Here is a 16,268-nt window from a genome sequence, read left to right as displayed (position 1 = left end):
TTTTTTTCAGAATCGATAGGAAGCTGACCTGCTACCTTTGTGTTGTAATAAAATAATATCGTAAAGCTTTAAGCTTTTTGTTAAGTCTTTAAGGTTCTTTTCCGGCCACTGAAAACTGAAAAGAGGTCTACAAAACTTGCGCACGCGTGATTTTAGGATGCAAATCGCATTCGACATAAGCCAACTCTTACTTAGTCACATTTCCGCGGAGTGTTGTAGACATCATAGAAAAAAGTATTTATTACAGGTGCACGGTATAATTTCTCAAGCAAAGTGCGTTTGCAAGGCATTACGGTCCATTATTTAAGATTTATATTTTTAATTTGTGAATAAATATTCCAAAATCCTAACTATTAATTAAACTTTTTGTTAATTTATTTTATATAAAGGAACAAATTATATAATTAATATTTATTTTTGATATTTCTTGTTTAAAATACATTTTTAAACAGTCGAGTTTCTCAAATAATAATATGTAAGTTCTTTATAGAGCTTTAGCGCCGTAGTGAATATCTTCCTGCGCATGACTTAAATTTATATACATGTATTTTTTAAAGAAAACTGTGTATATAGGAACGAAAGCATATACGATTCATTCATAAAATACTTATACAGTTTTCTATAACTTCTCAAAACACAAAAAAAACTTTATAAACTTAAAAAATTTTATATACAGGTAAAATATACATATGTATAATTATTTGAATGTTGTAACAAACCGGGATTTGACGATTTGTTACTATCTACATATCTTCATATTCATATCTTTAAACAAAATTTCTTTTTTTTGGGTTGTATGCAGTTTTCTGTAGTTTTTAATAATAATAAAGTGTACAAAATTATTGCAAAGATTTACTCCATATACTGTTTAATAATGAATGATTAATATTATAATATTCATAGAGGTATTTGTAAAAGGTAAAATAAATAATAAAAAAGTCAATTTTGTGATCAGAAATCCGAGCTTTAAAGATTTCTGAATTACCTCAACTTCGTATCTATCTAAGTTATTTTCGAAATACGCTATTTTTCAGCAGGATGACACTTGACTTGTGGATATTCTATAAAACATGCAGGCATCTAAAGTGCATTCGTTTTTTTTGTTCTGGGACGAAGAAACACATCTTTCTAAAAATGCATAATTGCCCAATTGGAAATGATCAAAAATGCCGGAAAAAGTAAATTAAACATTTATGCGAAAGCACGAGCAATTGCACATTTTTAAAGCTAGTTGCACCATTAAATAAGTTTTTACAGAGCACCATGCACTTTAAATTGCACATAAATAACATTTGTTTCCAAAAAGTTGCGTTGCTATTGTATGTAAATAAATTAATGACATAATTATTAAGTCTACCTATAAACCTATAATCTTGATTATTAGGTAGATAATTTTAAACAATTTCAACTGTTATAAGGGATTAAATGCGTTGCATAAGAAATATATAGTTCATTTGAATATTTAAGTTTAGATTTAACTTCCAAAGTGCACCAGACGTAAGCGGGCATCATGTGAAAAGACTTTTAGTTTAAGACTTCAAATTGGCAGTAAATGATTTCAATGCCATGATGTACCGTAATAGTAGTTTTCAGTCTTTATTTACATTTAATTAAAAAGCTATAACTTTCTACGTCAATCTATAAAAATGTTTAATATAAAAGTAACAAAAAAACAAGCAAGCGTTAATCATTCCTAAAAAGATTTTATACATTTGCACCCGGTAAGAATATGTAGGTTTTTTATTTTCTTGCGACAGTTAGTTTTTAGTTTCTCAAATAGAAAAGAATATCGATTAGAGCGCTAAAACCATAGACATAATTGTGATTCGATAGTTACCTCTGGTAGCAAAATTATGATTTGTAAACGCGCGGATTCAATGCTAAAAAAAAAAATCTACTTTCCTTATAATACTCCGAAATAAAAGAACAAAAGGGCTTACTAGATTCGTTCAAAAGTAAATACAAAGAAGAGTTTCCGGTTACGCTGTGCAAGCTTTAGTTAGACGGCTGAATCAAATTTCTATTTATTATACCCGTTACTCGTAGAGTGAGAGCGTATACTAGATTCGTTGAAAAGTATAACAGGCAGAAAGATGCGTTTCCGATCATATAAAGTATACATATATTCTTGATCAGGATCAATAGCCGAGTCGATCTGGCCATGTCCGTCCCGCAAACTGCTCAAAACTGCTACGCCCACACTTTTGAAAAATGTTTTGATATTTTTTCTTTTTTTATTAATCTTGCAAATTTCTATTGATTTGCAAAAAAAAACCACACTTTTAAAAAATGTATAGGTTTTTTTTATAAGTATTGTAACTGCGACGCCCACAGGACCAATAAAAAAAATAACAAATTTCTTCAGAGTTGTGCTTGGTGAAAGTTTTGCGCGGATTGTGGGCTTCAAATTGGCAGTGCCAACATTTGGGAAGAAATGAAATCGAGGCCTTCATACAGACAGACTGTCATGACGAGATCGACTAGTGATCCTGATCGAGAGTATATACGTATATTTTATATTGCCGGAAACGCTTCTTTCTACCTTTCATATTTTTCAACGAATTTAGTATAGCCTTTTTCTCTACGAGAAAAAGGGTTCTTAAAAGTAAGCCACGTAGGTTATGCAGATAATAAAAAAAAAAAGATGAAATGAATTATTTTAGTTTATCTACGATTTTTTCCTTCTGCATGACTTTCAATTAAATAAAAAATATAATCAAAAAATACATTATTTCTTTTCAAAAGTCTCTTCAAACTAGCAGAAACGATCCCACATCTTAATACATATCACTTGGATGCATTAAAATTAGACTATAATATATGGTGCCGGAATTCTAATATAGCAACACCAAAATGCATTGCGGTCGCATATTGGTACGTATATATATATCAGCAAATAATAAACAACATATATACATATTTTATTTCGAATACACCAGGTTTTTCCCCTGCAGAGATTATATCGATTTCAGTCAGAAACACAGTTTAGAGAACAAATATATACACAAGTATATTTAGAAAAATACATCTTAGGATTAAAACAGAGAAAGAGCCCCTTGCAAAAAAAATTACTATTTCAGTAACGAACTATATTTAAAAAACTTATGTATACGAATTCGAATCGATTTATGACCAAAAACAATCAAACTATGCCTTTTTTTCTAATATATTCAATTTATTTTCAAACTGTGCCAATGGCATATAAAAATATTGATCAAATTAACTCCGACAGGTTATATTGTCGCAAAACATATATATTATATGTAGTTTATACGCCCACAAACCGCCGAAAACGGTCAAGCCCAGACGTTGGTAATATATTTTTTTATTTCTCCATTTCTACCGATATTCCAGAATATGTTGATATTGCTTGTTCGCACTTTCACTAGCCGAGCAACGAGTAGTCGGGGAACTCGACATAAAAGAATAAGCGTAATTTTGGATTCACTTATATAATTGCAGATCAAATATTTACAATTTGATATATTGGTAATTTTGGCCACTATAAGGCTTGGAAACGCAAATTATCATGGATCACGCAGTCGGGAAAGAAATTTAAGTAATAGCAACGGAGTAAAAACTGAAGAAGCATCACATATCGTAAATTCCGGTGGCGTAAGAACAGTTGGTGAAGTGTTTGTGCCAAAAACCTTTTCACTTAACTCACAGGAACCAACATGCGAACAGCTTCGCGCCATGTGGATGTAAGTTTTTTTTTTTTATTATCTTTCGAAAAATAACCATTTTTCCATGTGTAGTTTTTCAAAAAGGCAATCCCGAGCTGCAGAAATAACTAATGAAATACCAACATATAGGGATCCCTTTACTTATAATGTCTGGGAACCTCTTTTGTTGAACTCTCGAATCCTGGGATCGTAAGTGTTTTTCTTCCTTATACATCTGTTATTTTTAAATTAAGGCAAATCCCATATATCTCATAAATTCTTGCATAATTTATCATAATAGCTCTTTTTTAAATGGAACCAACCAGCACTAAAGCAAAACATTCCAATATTCTGAAGTGTCGACCCTTAAAATGCAATCTATTTTTTATTTCAAAGTCAAAAAGTGCAAAAGCATCTGACAGAATAAAATGAGATCCAATGCTCCGATCAAAACTTATTCCCAAGACAAAATTTTTAAGTCTTTTTCCAAATACATGGGCGATTTTTATGCGTTAGAGTGGTAAAGACATTTTTCGCATACCGATAGAATCAAGTATCGTATTTTACTCTACGACTAACGCGTATAATAACTAGACGAAATATGTTTAATTTTATTTTCTTACTAGTGGGCCCTACGCGCTTCGCCACATGCAGTCTTAAAATTCAATGAAAAATTCCTAGAATTTGTTTTATGAAAGTCATTTATTTTTTTGGAAAATTGTTATTTTCAATCCAAAACATTTGGATTAACTATATTTTTCGTTTGTCCATTTGGAGCGAATACAAATAAAGAGTTTGGAATGCCATAGCTGCCCATGAGAAAAACACGGCTCTTCCAAATTTAACCCGCATACTTGAAGCGTTGGTCCTTGTGCCTTATTGATGGACGTGGCAAATGATAGACGCACTGGGAATTGCAGTCGCTTAAATTTATACGGCATGTCTGTTGGTATCAACGGAATACGCGGTATGAGCACCATTCCTCCTTTCGCTATTCCAGTCAATATCGTGGCTTCAATTAAATTCGGCATCAATTTTTTTACAACCAATCTTGCCATTGCACAATTTTAGTGCATTTAAATTCCGTAGTAAAATAATTGATGAGCCGATTTTTAAGTACAAAAAATGCGGTGGCATACCAGGCGGTTCTAGGGAATTTGAAAATTCAACTGGATAATTCACTGCATCATCTTTCATTGCGCTATTTAAAGATTTATATGATGTCAGTGTGCCTGGCATTTTTTCTTGAATGTGAAAATTGATTTAATTGACATGTACATTTTTTGGTGACAATATTGCTCGTTCTGTCAACCAATCGTGATTTCTGTGATTTTGAATTATATTTGGAAAAACGCTTTCTATTAATTCGCCTTTAGATTGTAGAATTGTACACAAATTTTTTGGCAAAGTGATCAAGCCATTTGTATTTGGAACTTTGCCACTTTCGATTTCTAATTATTGCTTCGAAAACCGTTCTGCAGATTGATCATTGGACATATAGCCACAGGAAATAATACTTCAAGCACGCATTGACCTGATCCGCTAACGTTGCACGTGGAATGACGGGCAATGTTTGTCGGAAATCTCTTGACAAAAATATTAGTGCACCACCAAAAATTTGTTGATTGCGACGTAGATCTTGCATTGTTCATTGCATTGTACATTCATCCAATAGAATAATTGCTGCTTGCTGCAAAACTTTTGGCATTGCAGAATTTCTTGATATGTTGCATGTGGGATTGTCAATCACCTGAACGTTCAAAAATAATATAGTAATTACCACTAATGTATTTTAAATAGATCAATCAATGAATACAAACAAACCTGCACATTTAACGACAATTTTAATGCTGAGTGTGCTGTTCGTCCACCATCCAATAAAGTAGCAGCAATTCCTGACGAAGCACGTGCCAATGCAATTTTTTGTTGTGACCGAATGGCTGCCAAAATCAATAATACCACAAATGTTTTACCCGTACCTCCAGGCGCATCCAAAAAATACAATCCACCAACATCATTTTGTACTCCTTGCATAATGGTATCGTAAAAATGTTTTTGTTGGTCGTTCAATTTGGGTAAATTCCAATTCACAATTCATTGATATTGTACTGTTGTTCACGTTGCAATTCTCGATCAAACAAATCATGAATTGGACGATTCGGTGAAGGCATACCTAATTGACCCAATGCTTTATCTGCCATCGCAAGGCACATATCTTCAATGAGATCAGCAAATCGTGATTTCTGGTGTGATGACGCATTCGATTTAAAAAGTCTTCGGCCATTAATCCTTTATATTTATTCCACAAATCAAGTGGATTCGATGGAAAGCATGTCGATAATATTATGGCATATAGCATACGAATTTGGTGTGGAGAAGAAAAAATCGATGCATCGTTAAGTGTCAAAGCCCAATGTGCATCATTTCCAACAAATGTAAGTGGTCACATGCTTCGCGATATGTCTGACATGAAATGACCATTAACTGTTCGCAAATGTTGAAATGAGCGTGGTCCTACAACGTTTACCAACAACAGTCGCAAAAAAAGCACTTTGCGTTGTTTGGATGAACTGTGTACAACCTTTCCGTAGTGTCTTCATATAAAACGCCTGGATGACCATCAACTGGGGCTCCTCTCTTACGTCGTTGCCATTTTTTTGCAGTCTAAATGAAATAGTGTGGTACGTCCGAATACAGCAATGTTCCTGCAAATTCACTTTCACACAATTGGAAGAATGCAGTTAATGTTGTTGCTGGTGGCTGTGCCGTGCTGTATTTTAAATTTGACAATCAAATCTATCAATGCCTTTAATTTCTATTGAAATACACGCGTAGTTATATCGTGCCGATCAATTGGTTTTCGACCAACAAATAAATTATCATTTATATACGCCCACTGTGGATTGCATGTAAATGTTAGTCTGGTCGACCATATTTGCGAACGTATGACATTGTGTGTATTCATGCATGTGGTGCCGACTGCCGACAAACATATGTGGATGGTAATATTGTTAAACGTCCGATATCATTTGCATTACCATCATTCACTGTTGCATCTCGCAAATATATATATTCTTCCGATCGTAAATTTGCTTGATTGAATCAAAGGTAATTCAGACGTTCTGTTTCTATTTTTGCGTACATGTCAACAGCGTATTGATTGAAAAGTTTGCCACCACATCTCAAAATGAAATTGTCTTCTTGTTGGCGAATCATGAATCTGTACGAATAATAGTTCATCGCACTAACTTTTTTTTGAATGTCACGACCTGTAATGAATGCATTATCAAAAAATGAAAATGTCTTCTTGGGTTAAAATGAATTCATATTGAATTTATTCCTCTATTCCTCTCGGGTACTTAGGGCTTCTACGAGAGCTGAATTTCTCGTATTAGTTTCAGTAATCGTTGAAAGTTTTTCGACCGATCTGGTGATTGGCCAGATGCGGCTTATCCCAGTGGTGGGGCTGCCACCTGTCGCCATCGGGGATTGGCGTCTACGGTGTTGTGTTTTTCTTCGTAGAAAAGCGAACAGTCTGGTAACGCGCTCGCCCTGCTGGGTGTTGTTGCTGTTCGCAGATAAACACAGGGTGGGCTTGGTACTATGTGGGTGCCCCCGTTTTTTAGCAGGTAGTTGCGCTATCCACTACACCACGAGGCCCACGGTTTGTGGATGTATCATTGGTATATTGATATTATAGACGGTATCACCTTTCCAGTACAATAATGGATATTGTAATGCATCATAGCTGCGGTGAAGCTCTGAAACACGCTGTAATTTCTTCGATGTAGCACGATGTCGCGAGATTGGAACTGGTCCCCAACAATTACAATAGCCACATCATCGATTGTCGGTGCATTAAATCGTCTTGCATGCTCTCCGATGGGTGTTCTATCGGCTTTTATGATGATTTCGTGGTTATCCGATGGCATACGAACGAGAGCGATTTTAAATAATCGAACTAATTCATTGTGTTGAAGAAAAAATGTTTGAAGCTCAGAAACAATTTGTCGCCTTGCCCTCGAAGCAATTGTACATCGCCGATCCAATTCGCGATTTTCATTTCCAACGAAATAGATTTGTTAGAATTGATGGTCGGTATTAGGAAATGGTAATAATGAGCCAGCGCGGTGGTAAATCTGACCCAGAATCTTCTTCTTTCTCCTTCTCCGTCTTCCTCCTCTTCCTTTTTCTTCTTCATCCTTTTTTTCTTCTTCATCCTTTTTTTCTTCTTCATCCTCTTTCTCCTTCCTCTACCTTTTTCTTCTTCTTCGTCTTCCTCCTCCTCCTTCTTCTGAAAACCTGCGTGATTGTTGATGCTTTAGCCTTCTTACATTATTGCGTTCGGCTCGTCTATCTTCTAATTGATGAAGAAAAAGGAGTATGAGGAAGTCGAAGAAGGTGGAAGTGGTGAGTTTAACCTCAAATGCACGATACACATAATTAACACAGTTCAACTTACCACCTCAAAAACAAATGCCTGCTGTTAAAATTTATTTTTGAACCAAATAAAGTTTGTCTCATGAATAAAATAAAACGAAATGAACAGAGAGTTTTAGAAATGGCGCTGCATGTAAAAAACGGGTTTCCGCTTTTCTTTTGAAATCGTTGAAATCGGCTCATCCGTTTTGGAGTTATAATCATTGGTGAAATTGGTGATTGTTCTCAATTTTTATATATATAGAATATAGATAGATGAATGACCGGATTTTGAGTCTTTAAACATAAATTTAATTGTATGAAACTTAATAGATTTTGGCAGAGTTATCTTCTATTACAGAGTGGTGGATGTCCAGGACAACCGACGAGAGCCACTCCTCTCTAGTGGTATTCCTTGCTGCCTTCTTGCCATCTTGCTGCTTCTATTGCCTTCAAGGCGATCTCCTTTGCCATTGCGGTTGCATCCAAGGTAGATCTCGCTTTTCTATAGCCAAAGGAAAGCATTGAAAAGAGGTATCCCGCAGTGGAGTCTTGCCCATGGGCCCAGCCTTGGTATTTTTAAACGCTTTGGAAAAATACCTTTCATGAGGCACTGAATAATGCTTTTTCGTCGCCATGTCCCTGGCGACCTTGCAGCAAAATTATCGGCGATGCGGCTACTGGAGCCGCGTGCACAAGCTGCGTACCTAAAGGCTCTAATGGAAACAAATTATGCACTTTCGCCGTCATCTTCATTATGATATCGTTATGTTAATTTTTTAACGACCATATTGTAGACTGAACCGTATTGGTCCTGCTCACATGAATCACACAGTTCCTGGAATTATATCCTCTTTGACACCATAATGAGTCTTTTATTTTCCGCGTATTCTTGTCTCAAGAGTTCGTTATAGGGGAGGCCTTGTTCCCTTTGTTGTCGCCGTCTTGACCGTAGGCCAGTAGTCTAGTTCCCTATGGCGATGGGAAATGCTCGAGTGACACTCTTCGCGCTGTCCGCTGCGTTAAAGCGTCTTTGCGGTGGTGGGAGTGTGGTTGCTTATGATATCGCAAGATTTTCGTGATCCCTTGCCGTGTACATATCGCTGCAAGACAACTGGGCTTACTGGAATAACGAGCCGCTGCAGGAGGGGAGTGACCAGCTGTACTAAAAGTAGGCTCCGATCCCGTATTTAGAAGAGCGAGTTCAAGCTACGCAAAGACTTCTTGGAGGGTTCGCCATCTTGCGTTCGTGTGGACTAAACCTCATTCTTCTATCCAGTCGTTAAAGTCCCTAGCTATGACTACGTTCCGGTTTCCCTTTTCTTCATTTGCCAGCTCATCTAAGATTGCTAAAAATTCCTGGAATGAAAGGCGCGGTGGTAGGTAGCAACTGTGAAAGCACAAGCCACCAACCACCCCCCAAACGAAGAAGGAGCCAATGTGCATGTTTCCTGAAAAGACTAACCCATTCGTCAGGTTAAGTGGTTAAGGTTTATCGACAGGAATAGCAAAATTTTTATTATCGGGTAGTTTTTGAAGTTCATCAGGGATTTTTGTTTTAGTACTTATAAGTCTCTTCTATCTTCTAGCTGGTCTGGGCGTGCTTCGTAAAGGATATTGTCGATAGGTAAAGTTCTGTTTATTGTTTGTTTGTTTGTGGTTAATATCCGTTGGTTGGGCTAGAGAGGAATTTTATTAATTGAATGTTTGAGGCTGTGTGTGAGTAGTTTAATTTGCGGTGTAGTATTTGTAGTTGAAATGTCCCTCCGCATGAGCGTCAGATTTTATCAAGTTTGTTTTTTTTTTTGATTTTTTTTTCTCTTTATTATTTGCTTTGCCAATTTCTATCTATATCCTAAAAGAAAAATGTAAATTTCTCGTCCGCACTCCCACTATCCGAGTGACGAGTTTCAGATAACCGAGGAACTCGACAATAACTCTTCCTATAGTTATACCCGTTACTAGTAGAGTAAAAGGGTATACTAGAATCGTTGAAAAGTATGTAACAGGCAGAAGGAAGCGTTTCCGACCATATTAAGTATATATATTCTTGATCAGATCCAATAGCGGGGTCGAACTGGCCTCGATCTCAGGAACTTTTTAAGCTAGAATGTTGAGAGTAAGCATACAGCTTCCAGAGACATAGACGCAGCGCCAGTTTTTTCCACGAACACAAGCCGCCCAAAACTGCCACGCCTACACACTTGGGGAATCTTTTGATTTTTTTAATATTTTTTGTATATGTCTTGTAAATTTCTATCGACTTGCCATAATGTGTTTGCTTTTTAAATTTTTTCTAATTTTTTACTAATTTATGCGTTCCCCAGTTTCTACCGATATTCCAGAAAATGCTCATATTTCTCGTTCGCACATTACCTGAGTAAGGGGTATCTGACTCGACTATTGAATTTTCTCTTGTTTTAACGGACTGAAAATGCATGTAATTCTTAGTGTGTTGATTAAGCGTCAGATGCTACTTCAGAATGTTTTGTTTTTGTGTTAGTCTGAATGAAGCGTTTGCTTTTTTGTACTTAACGTATTTTTAGTAGATATTTATATATTTTTGGCTCGTTCCATTTATTTATTTTGTCATTTCTCAACTAGTCAAGACTGTGAGTTTTTTTTTGTAAAATCTGTTTGGAGTATTGACATAAGACCGCTAGGGACGATAATTTTGTAAATTGTTGCAGCTTGATTATGCTTGGTGGTCTTTGTGAGAAGTATTCTTCGGCAAGTTTGCTGAATTTTTCGATGTTTTCTTTATTAGTTATGAATATGGGTTAGTGTGTGGCAGGTTGTGGATTATGGGAGATGGATCGCAGCCAAAGAATTTCACTTCTGCGTCCTATGTACTGGCTAAGTGTAGTATTGGGCTGCTGAAAGTAAGATGATCATAAGTCGCGTTCACTACCATGCCCAGTTTTTACTATTTTTTGATAACTTACAGATTTCACAAAAAAGTCCGAGCAACGATGCCCAACTAATATTTTGAGCACGAATATTAAAATTTATTAATTATTCTATATAATTTATTATTATTTTATTAAATTCGTTTTAGATTAAGGATGAGCGCAAGGGAAAGAGCCAGGTCGCCTGTTTTTGGCCGTGTTCTCAATCGAGAGCCAACTGCACCACATCGTATTCCATTTGAGAATCATCAAAGATTGGGTGAATTTGGATCAAGCGCTTCTGGTTTAAGTCACTCTCGTTATTATGGCGCGGAAACGCGACCACAATCAGGAACTTCTTCCTCAATTCGTAGGTCTAGCAAAAATCGGTATATGGGAATCCCAAATATTAACGGAAATAATCCAAAAGAAAGTAAAAATTCAGTTGCTATACAAGGCAGCTTTCAGAAGCTTAAAGAGCTCATTTGGACTGAAAGAGCAAAAGAATTAATAGAGCAACGTCGAGACGAGGAAATGGCAGCGCGTTCTGCTGCCCTTAAAGAAATTGCAAACGGAAAAAAGTATGTACACTAATAAAAATAAATAGATACTTTTCATTAACACATTCCAAAAAAACAGCTTACTTTCAGATTATCACCATCAAGCTGGCAGCTTATCTGATTCTCCATTAATGGATGAAAATCGAAGTCCTGAAGAAAATAGATACCACGATAGTGACGTCAATCAGAAGTCAATTCTAAATGAGCAAAATTTTCAAAGTAATAAAAATAGTCATAGATCTGGATTCAGAGCAACTTCACGTCACATTGGAAATTCCCCTTCTTACAATAATAAAGAGATTCAAGCTAATAAGGAACTTAAAAGCTTGTTTTCTGGAAGTAATAGAGCTGCCCGCCTGAAAATTCCAGCAACTGAGTTTATATCAGATGATTCCACCGAAAGTGATCCTTCCGTTGTTGGAATCCCACGAACATACCCAATACGAAAATCACACTTCAGAGAGAGAAATCGATCACTTCTAAAAGAGGTAAGCCGTTAGAGTTATGATTTTATGTATAATAAAAAAGAAAGCGACGAAAGCTAAAATGCTTTAGTGGAGTTACTCGACTTCCCTTTACTCCTAAAGCAAATGGGTACTAGAAAAGACAAAAAGTATGTATCAAATAGAAGGAACCGTTTCAAATCTATGTCGTAGATTTATGTACCTAATATCAGGATCACTTGCCGAGGTAACTGGGTAGCTGGCCGAGTATACGCCAACAAAGAAAAGTAAATAAAACTAAACAAAATCCAATTCACATGTTTACGAAATCTGTAAGCACTGGGCCACCCTTATAAATTTATCCCATAGACTAGCATGCCTAAATAAAATCTAATCATGATACTTTTTACATTAAAGCCGCAAATAAATGGTAATTTTCATCGCTTTTTGAGAGAATTACCACCGACATGGCCATCCAACATGTCTACACCAGAAACAGAAAGCAGTAACTTTTTATCTAACGAAAACTTGTTAGCAAACCAACTGGATATATTTGAACATCAAAATAAACCGAAAGATTATAGCTATTTGACATCTTTACAAAACAACGATCAATTAAAACTGTTAAGTGAACAAAAAAGAGCAGCTGATAGATTTGATCTTGGATTATATGAGTACGATAATTATTAAAGAGTCTGTGGTACATCCCTAGTCGCTAAATGTTTGTGAAATAAATCAGTCTCATTATTAAACATTTAAATTACACCTTAAAAAAATCTGAATTGTAAATACGGGCAATTGTTAATGTAAATGCCTACAAGACATTATATAAATTTTTAATCCTTTTGAAAAGTACTAATTTGCAAGGAATTTAAATACCTTTAAATTGGTTCTAGCATGGTATTAAAAGTGGAGTATTTAATAAATATAATAAGCTACAAGTATACAATATATACAATATATTGTCAAGAAGTTAATTTGTGTCTCCCTAATTTGAAATAAGCATTGAGCGAATTTAATTTTGGTCGACTATTTCGTGTTATATCTAAATGGAAAAACTTTTAAAAGTCAAAATTATTTTTTTTTAAACAATAGGAAATGGTAATATAAACAATTTTGGCGAACAAGACGATAATTCGATTAAAAGGGCAACTGACTGTCAACAGTGTAGAAACTTTAGTCATTAGCCATGCATATATTTTTCGAGATCAAGCATGTTGACGAATCAAGTAATGTTACGTTTGGAATTCACAAAACAAAATGCTTCCAATCAATAACAATCAAATGCAAAAAGCATATTATCGGCGTAGTCACTCAATATCTACTCCGAATTTTGAAAAACACATTTAACAAATAAAATTAAAAAAACACCTGCACGGAAGTACCTACTTTAAAATTATGTAAAACAAGAGTTTACTATTCATTAACTATAAACATATCACGATCAATAAGTAGGTTTTACTTTTGAAATACATATTTAAATAAATAATATATGTATTACCGACCTGAAGCTCAATCCAGATGCCATTTGAATTCCTGTTCGCGAACTTAAAACGTATTGATAAACTAACGATCTGTATTCAAGTGCACTATTGTAACCAAGAAATCATTAATACGGCATTATGCGCAAAACATAAATGCACATCCATACCTGTCGTTATATACATATAATTAATATAAAATATAATATAATAATAATTATTATACTCAATTTTTAATCTCGTGCCAACAATCGTTAATAATAATGTAGAAAACAGATAACTTATCTAGTATGATGCTCATTAAATTATTTAATCAACAGTTTTAGAATATTGATTTTAGTTTGGCTGGTAAAAAATTCAAAAATACATGTAAAATGTAACATATCGAACTATGTATTATACAACCTATTAATAACTAAACATGTACTTTATTGGTCAGACAGTGCTTAGATCAAAGCACGTATCAGAGCTATTCATTCCGTTATTCCACTCATAGTATTTGAAAGAATGCCTGCGTTCACAAGCACAACCTACATAATATGAGTTATTAAGGCTAACACTGTTTAATTCATATGAATCATTTTAAAACATCATGGCTAACAAAATGGTTAATAGAATGGTAAAAAGAACGGTGATTTTATTTTTAAGGTATTTTTTTTAATTCAGAAATTTTAAATTCATTTTAGATGTTTCAAAAATTATACCAAAGTAAAAAGGTTCTGATTTTCTGATACAGTTTGACCCCCTGAATTAGGAAATTACATTTTAAAAATTTACTTTATGATTTGTATTTTAATGTTTATATATTTTGTAAACTAAGCATTATGAATTCTGTATGCCATAAAAAATATCGTCGCTAAACATTGATTGAATGGAGGTGGTAAACGCATGATGTATTAAACTAAACATCTACGTGCTTGTAGTGATTTTATATAATACATAGAAAATTTAATTTTAAGTTCCTTTGACAATAAATTAGAATATTGTAATATACAATATTAGGAAATCAGACAATAGGATGCTTTTTATCAGTAAAAGAAAAATTGACAAGTATAAGTCCGAAATGAAATATCATCAAAAAGTCCTAAAGTTGTCTACGCATGGTTGGGGTTTTTTATATTAAAATCAAAATATAAAGAAACAATAAAGAAATAATTAATTTAGGAAACACGTTTATTGTAAAATATGATGTACATTATAAAATGTAACAATATAATAAAAATTATATAGTAATTCAAGATGTATCATGTTTTTCTGGAAACTTTTTTTGTTATGAAAGAGGGTCATTTAAATTCGGTCAGAAGTCACGCTTACTACGCTGCTCATCTATTTCCATGCGCATTAGGAAAAAAATATAATTTATGGTTGATTTTACTAAATTAGTTTGTTTACTAATTATTATTATCGGTCCCTGGTCTTAGTCTGGTTGAAAGAAATAACTATCCTTTAATATAACAGAGCTATTAAATTCTTTCTGTACTAAGATACAAAGTTGTTATAGGCTTCAGTGATAGACTAGGGTCCTGTATTTCCACAATTCAACAATGTTTAAAACCATTATAGAGCAAAATCATTTAGCAGTTCTCAGCACAGATAGCTGATTTCTTTCACATTGTTTTATTAAGTATCAAGAACCTAGCGGTGCCATATTGTTCGAATCCAATTTGCGTGAATTGGCTTGCCGATTTCTAACGATACGCCAAAACAGTTTGGCTTCGCGCACTTTATTTTGATCTATATATAAAATTTTGGACATTCTGTAACGCCCACAAACAGAAAGATCTGTTCCGCCAACAATGATTAATAATTTTTTAAATTTTGTTTTAATATTTGTATATTTTTCCACACTGTTATAGAAATTCAACAAAGAATTACAATCACAATAAACGCAAACGTCCTCAGTTTGCGCTTGTACGTAATCCTGAAATATGTCAAAGTCCCATTGGTCCCGAATGCGCTGACCAGAGAACTGCAAGAGTAGCATTCTTTGCCCAAAAAAAGGATGAGTGGGAAAAAGACTCATTTATGTCTCGTAAACACCCGGGTGTCTGGTAGACAATTGAGTGTCTGTGGTAACATAATTACTGAAAAACGAAATACATAGATTATACCAAATTCTGAAGATAGCCACCTTTTTTGCCTTAATTTTACAAAAATTTAAACAACACGAAGTAGACATTTCTTTTTTATATATTATATTATTTGCTTTGTTAAAATTTTTAATATTTGCTTCCCATATTTAACTTTATAAATGTATAATTTTTCTTTTTTAAAATGATAAAAAAAAAGCAGCCTCAGGAGCTGCAGCCAAAAGTCAGAATGTTAAGCGTCCCTCTCCATTTCGCCCCAGGTACTTACCCCTTTCCTCAAGCTCAGAAGATTACTCTTTGGTGAGGTTGGTCAAGGGTTTGGCAAGCCTTCTGATGTAACGACATAGCCCAAGAATTTCACGTGAGTGGACAATAATTTTGTTTTCTTAAGGTTTGCCATGACGAATTAGGTTAATTGTAGTTAGAGCGAAGGTTTTTTCAATGGTTTTTCGAATGTTATTATAGAGTCTTAAGAGAGTCTTAGTAGTCTTAAGACTATAATGTCGTCGATTTAGACGTAACAAAGCTAAAAAATGGAAGTCGAAGAAATGCATACTTCTCATTCAAGGTCGAGAAAGCGGATGTGGGCGTATCTCCATCTTTCATGTAAATTTGACGGAAAGTCAAGAGTGGTAAAGTATTTGTTATTGCCAGGGCCTTACCAGTATGGAGTTTATGTGATGTGGTAGGTGTCTGAGATTATGACAGCATTTAGATTGAAA

The 16,268-nt window shown here is 34.5% G+C and overlaps 1 protein-coding gene and 1 long non-coding RNA gene across 8 annotated transcripts; one reads left to right on the top strand and one right to left on the bottom strand.

Annotated features, from left to right (window-relative positions):
- Positions 1-118: 118 nt before the first annotated feature.
- LOC6523768 lies at positions 119-14,694 on the top strand. Of its 7 annotated transcripts, none has more exons than XM_039377032.2 (8): positions 126-273; positions 1,038-1,178; positions 2,746-2,874; positions 3,463-3,704; positions 3,759-3,875; positions 11,143-11,553; positions 11,612-12,020; positions 12,393-14,694. In XM_039377032.2, exons 3-8 carry the CDS (start codon positions 2,854-2,856, stop codon positions 12,663-12,665), a joined length of 1,473 nt encoding a protein of 490 aa, XP_039232966.1. In that variant the 5' UTR covers positions 126-273; positions 1,038-1,178; positions 2,746-2,853; the 3' UTR covers positions 12,666-14,694. The 7 variants fall into 7 exon arrangements, with proteins under 7 accessions (XP_039232967.1, XP_039232966.1, XP_002099643.3 ...); XM_002099607.4 differs by having other exon boundaries at positions 132-273; positions 1,035-1,178; XM_039377033.2 differs by lacking the exon at positions 1,038-1,178 and having other exon boundaries at positions 119-273.
- On the bottom strand, positions 4,353-8,446 carry LOC120322146. The gene is made up of 2 exons (XR_005561933.1): positions 5,490-8,446; positions 4,353-5,415 (listed from the first exon to the last, which is right to left on the bottom strand). It is a non-coding gene; the product is annotated as an uncharacterized LOC120322146 (long non-coding RNA).
- Positions 14,695-16,268: the final 1,574 nt, after the last annotated feature.

Source organism: Drosophila yakuba, chromosome 4, assembly GCF_016746365.2.
Source record: "Drosophila yakuba strain Tai18E2 chromosome 4, Prin_Dyak_Tai18E2_2.1, whole genome shotgun sequence".
NCBI classification, from domain to species: Eukaryota; Metazoa; Arthropoda; class Insecta; order Diptera; family Drosophilidae; genus Drosophila; species Drosophila yakuba.
The sequence above is the reverse complement of the archived record's forward strand: the minus strand, read 5'-3'. Positions and strand labels throughout refer to the sequence as shown.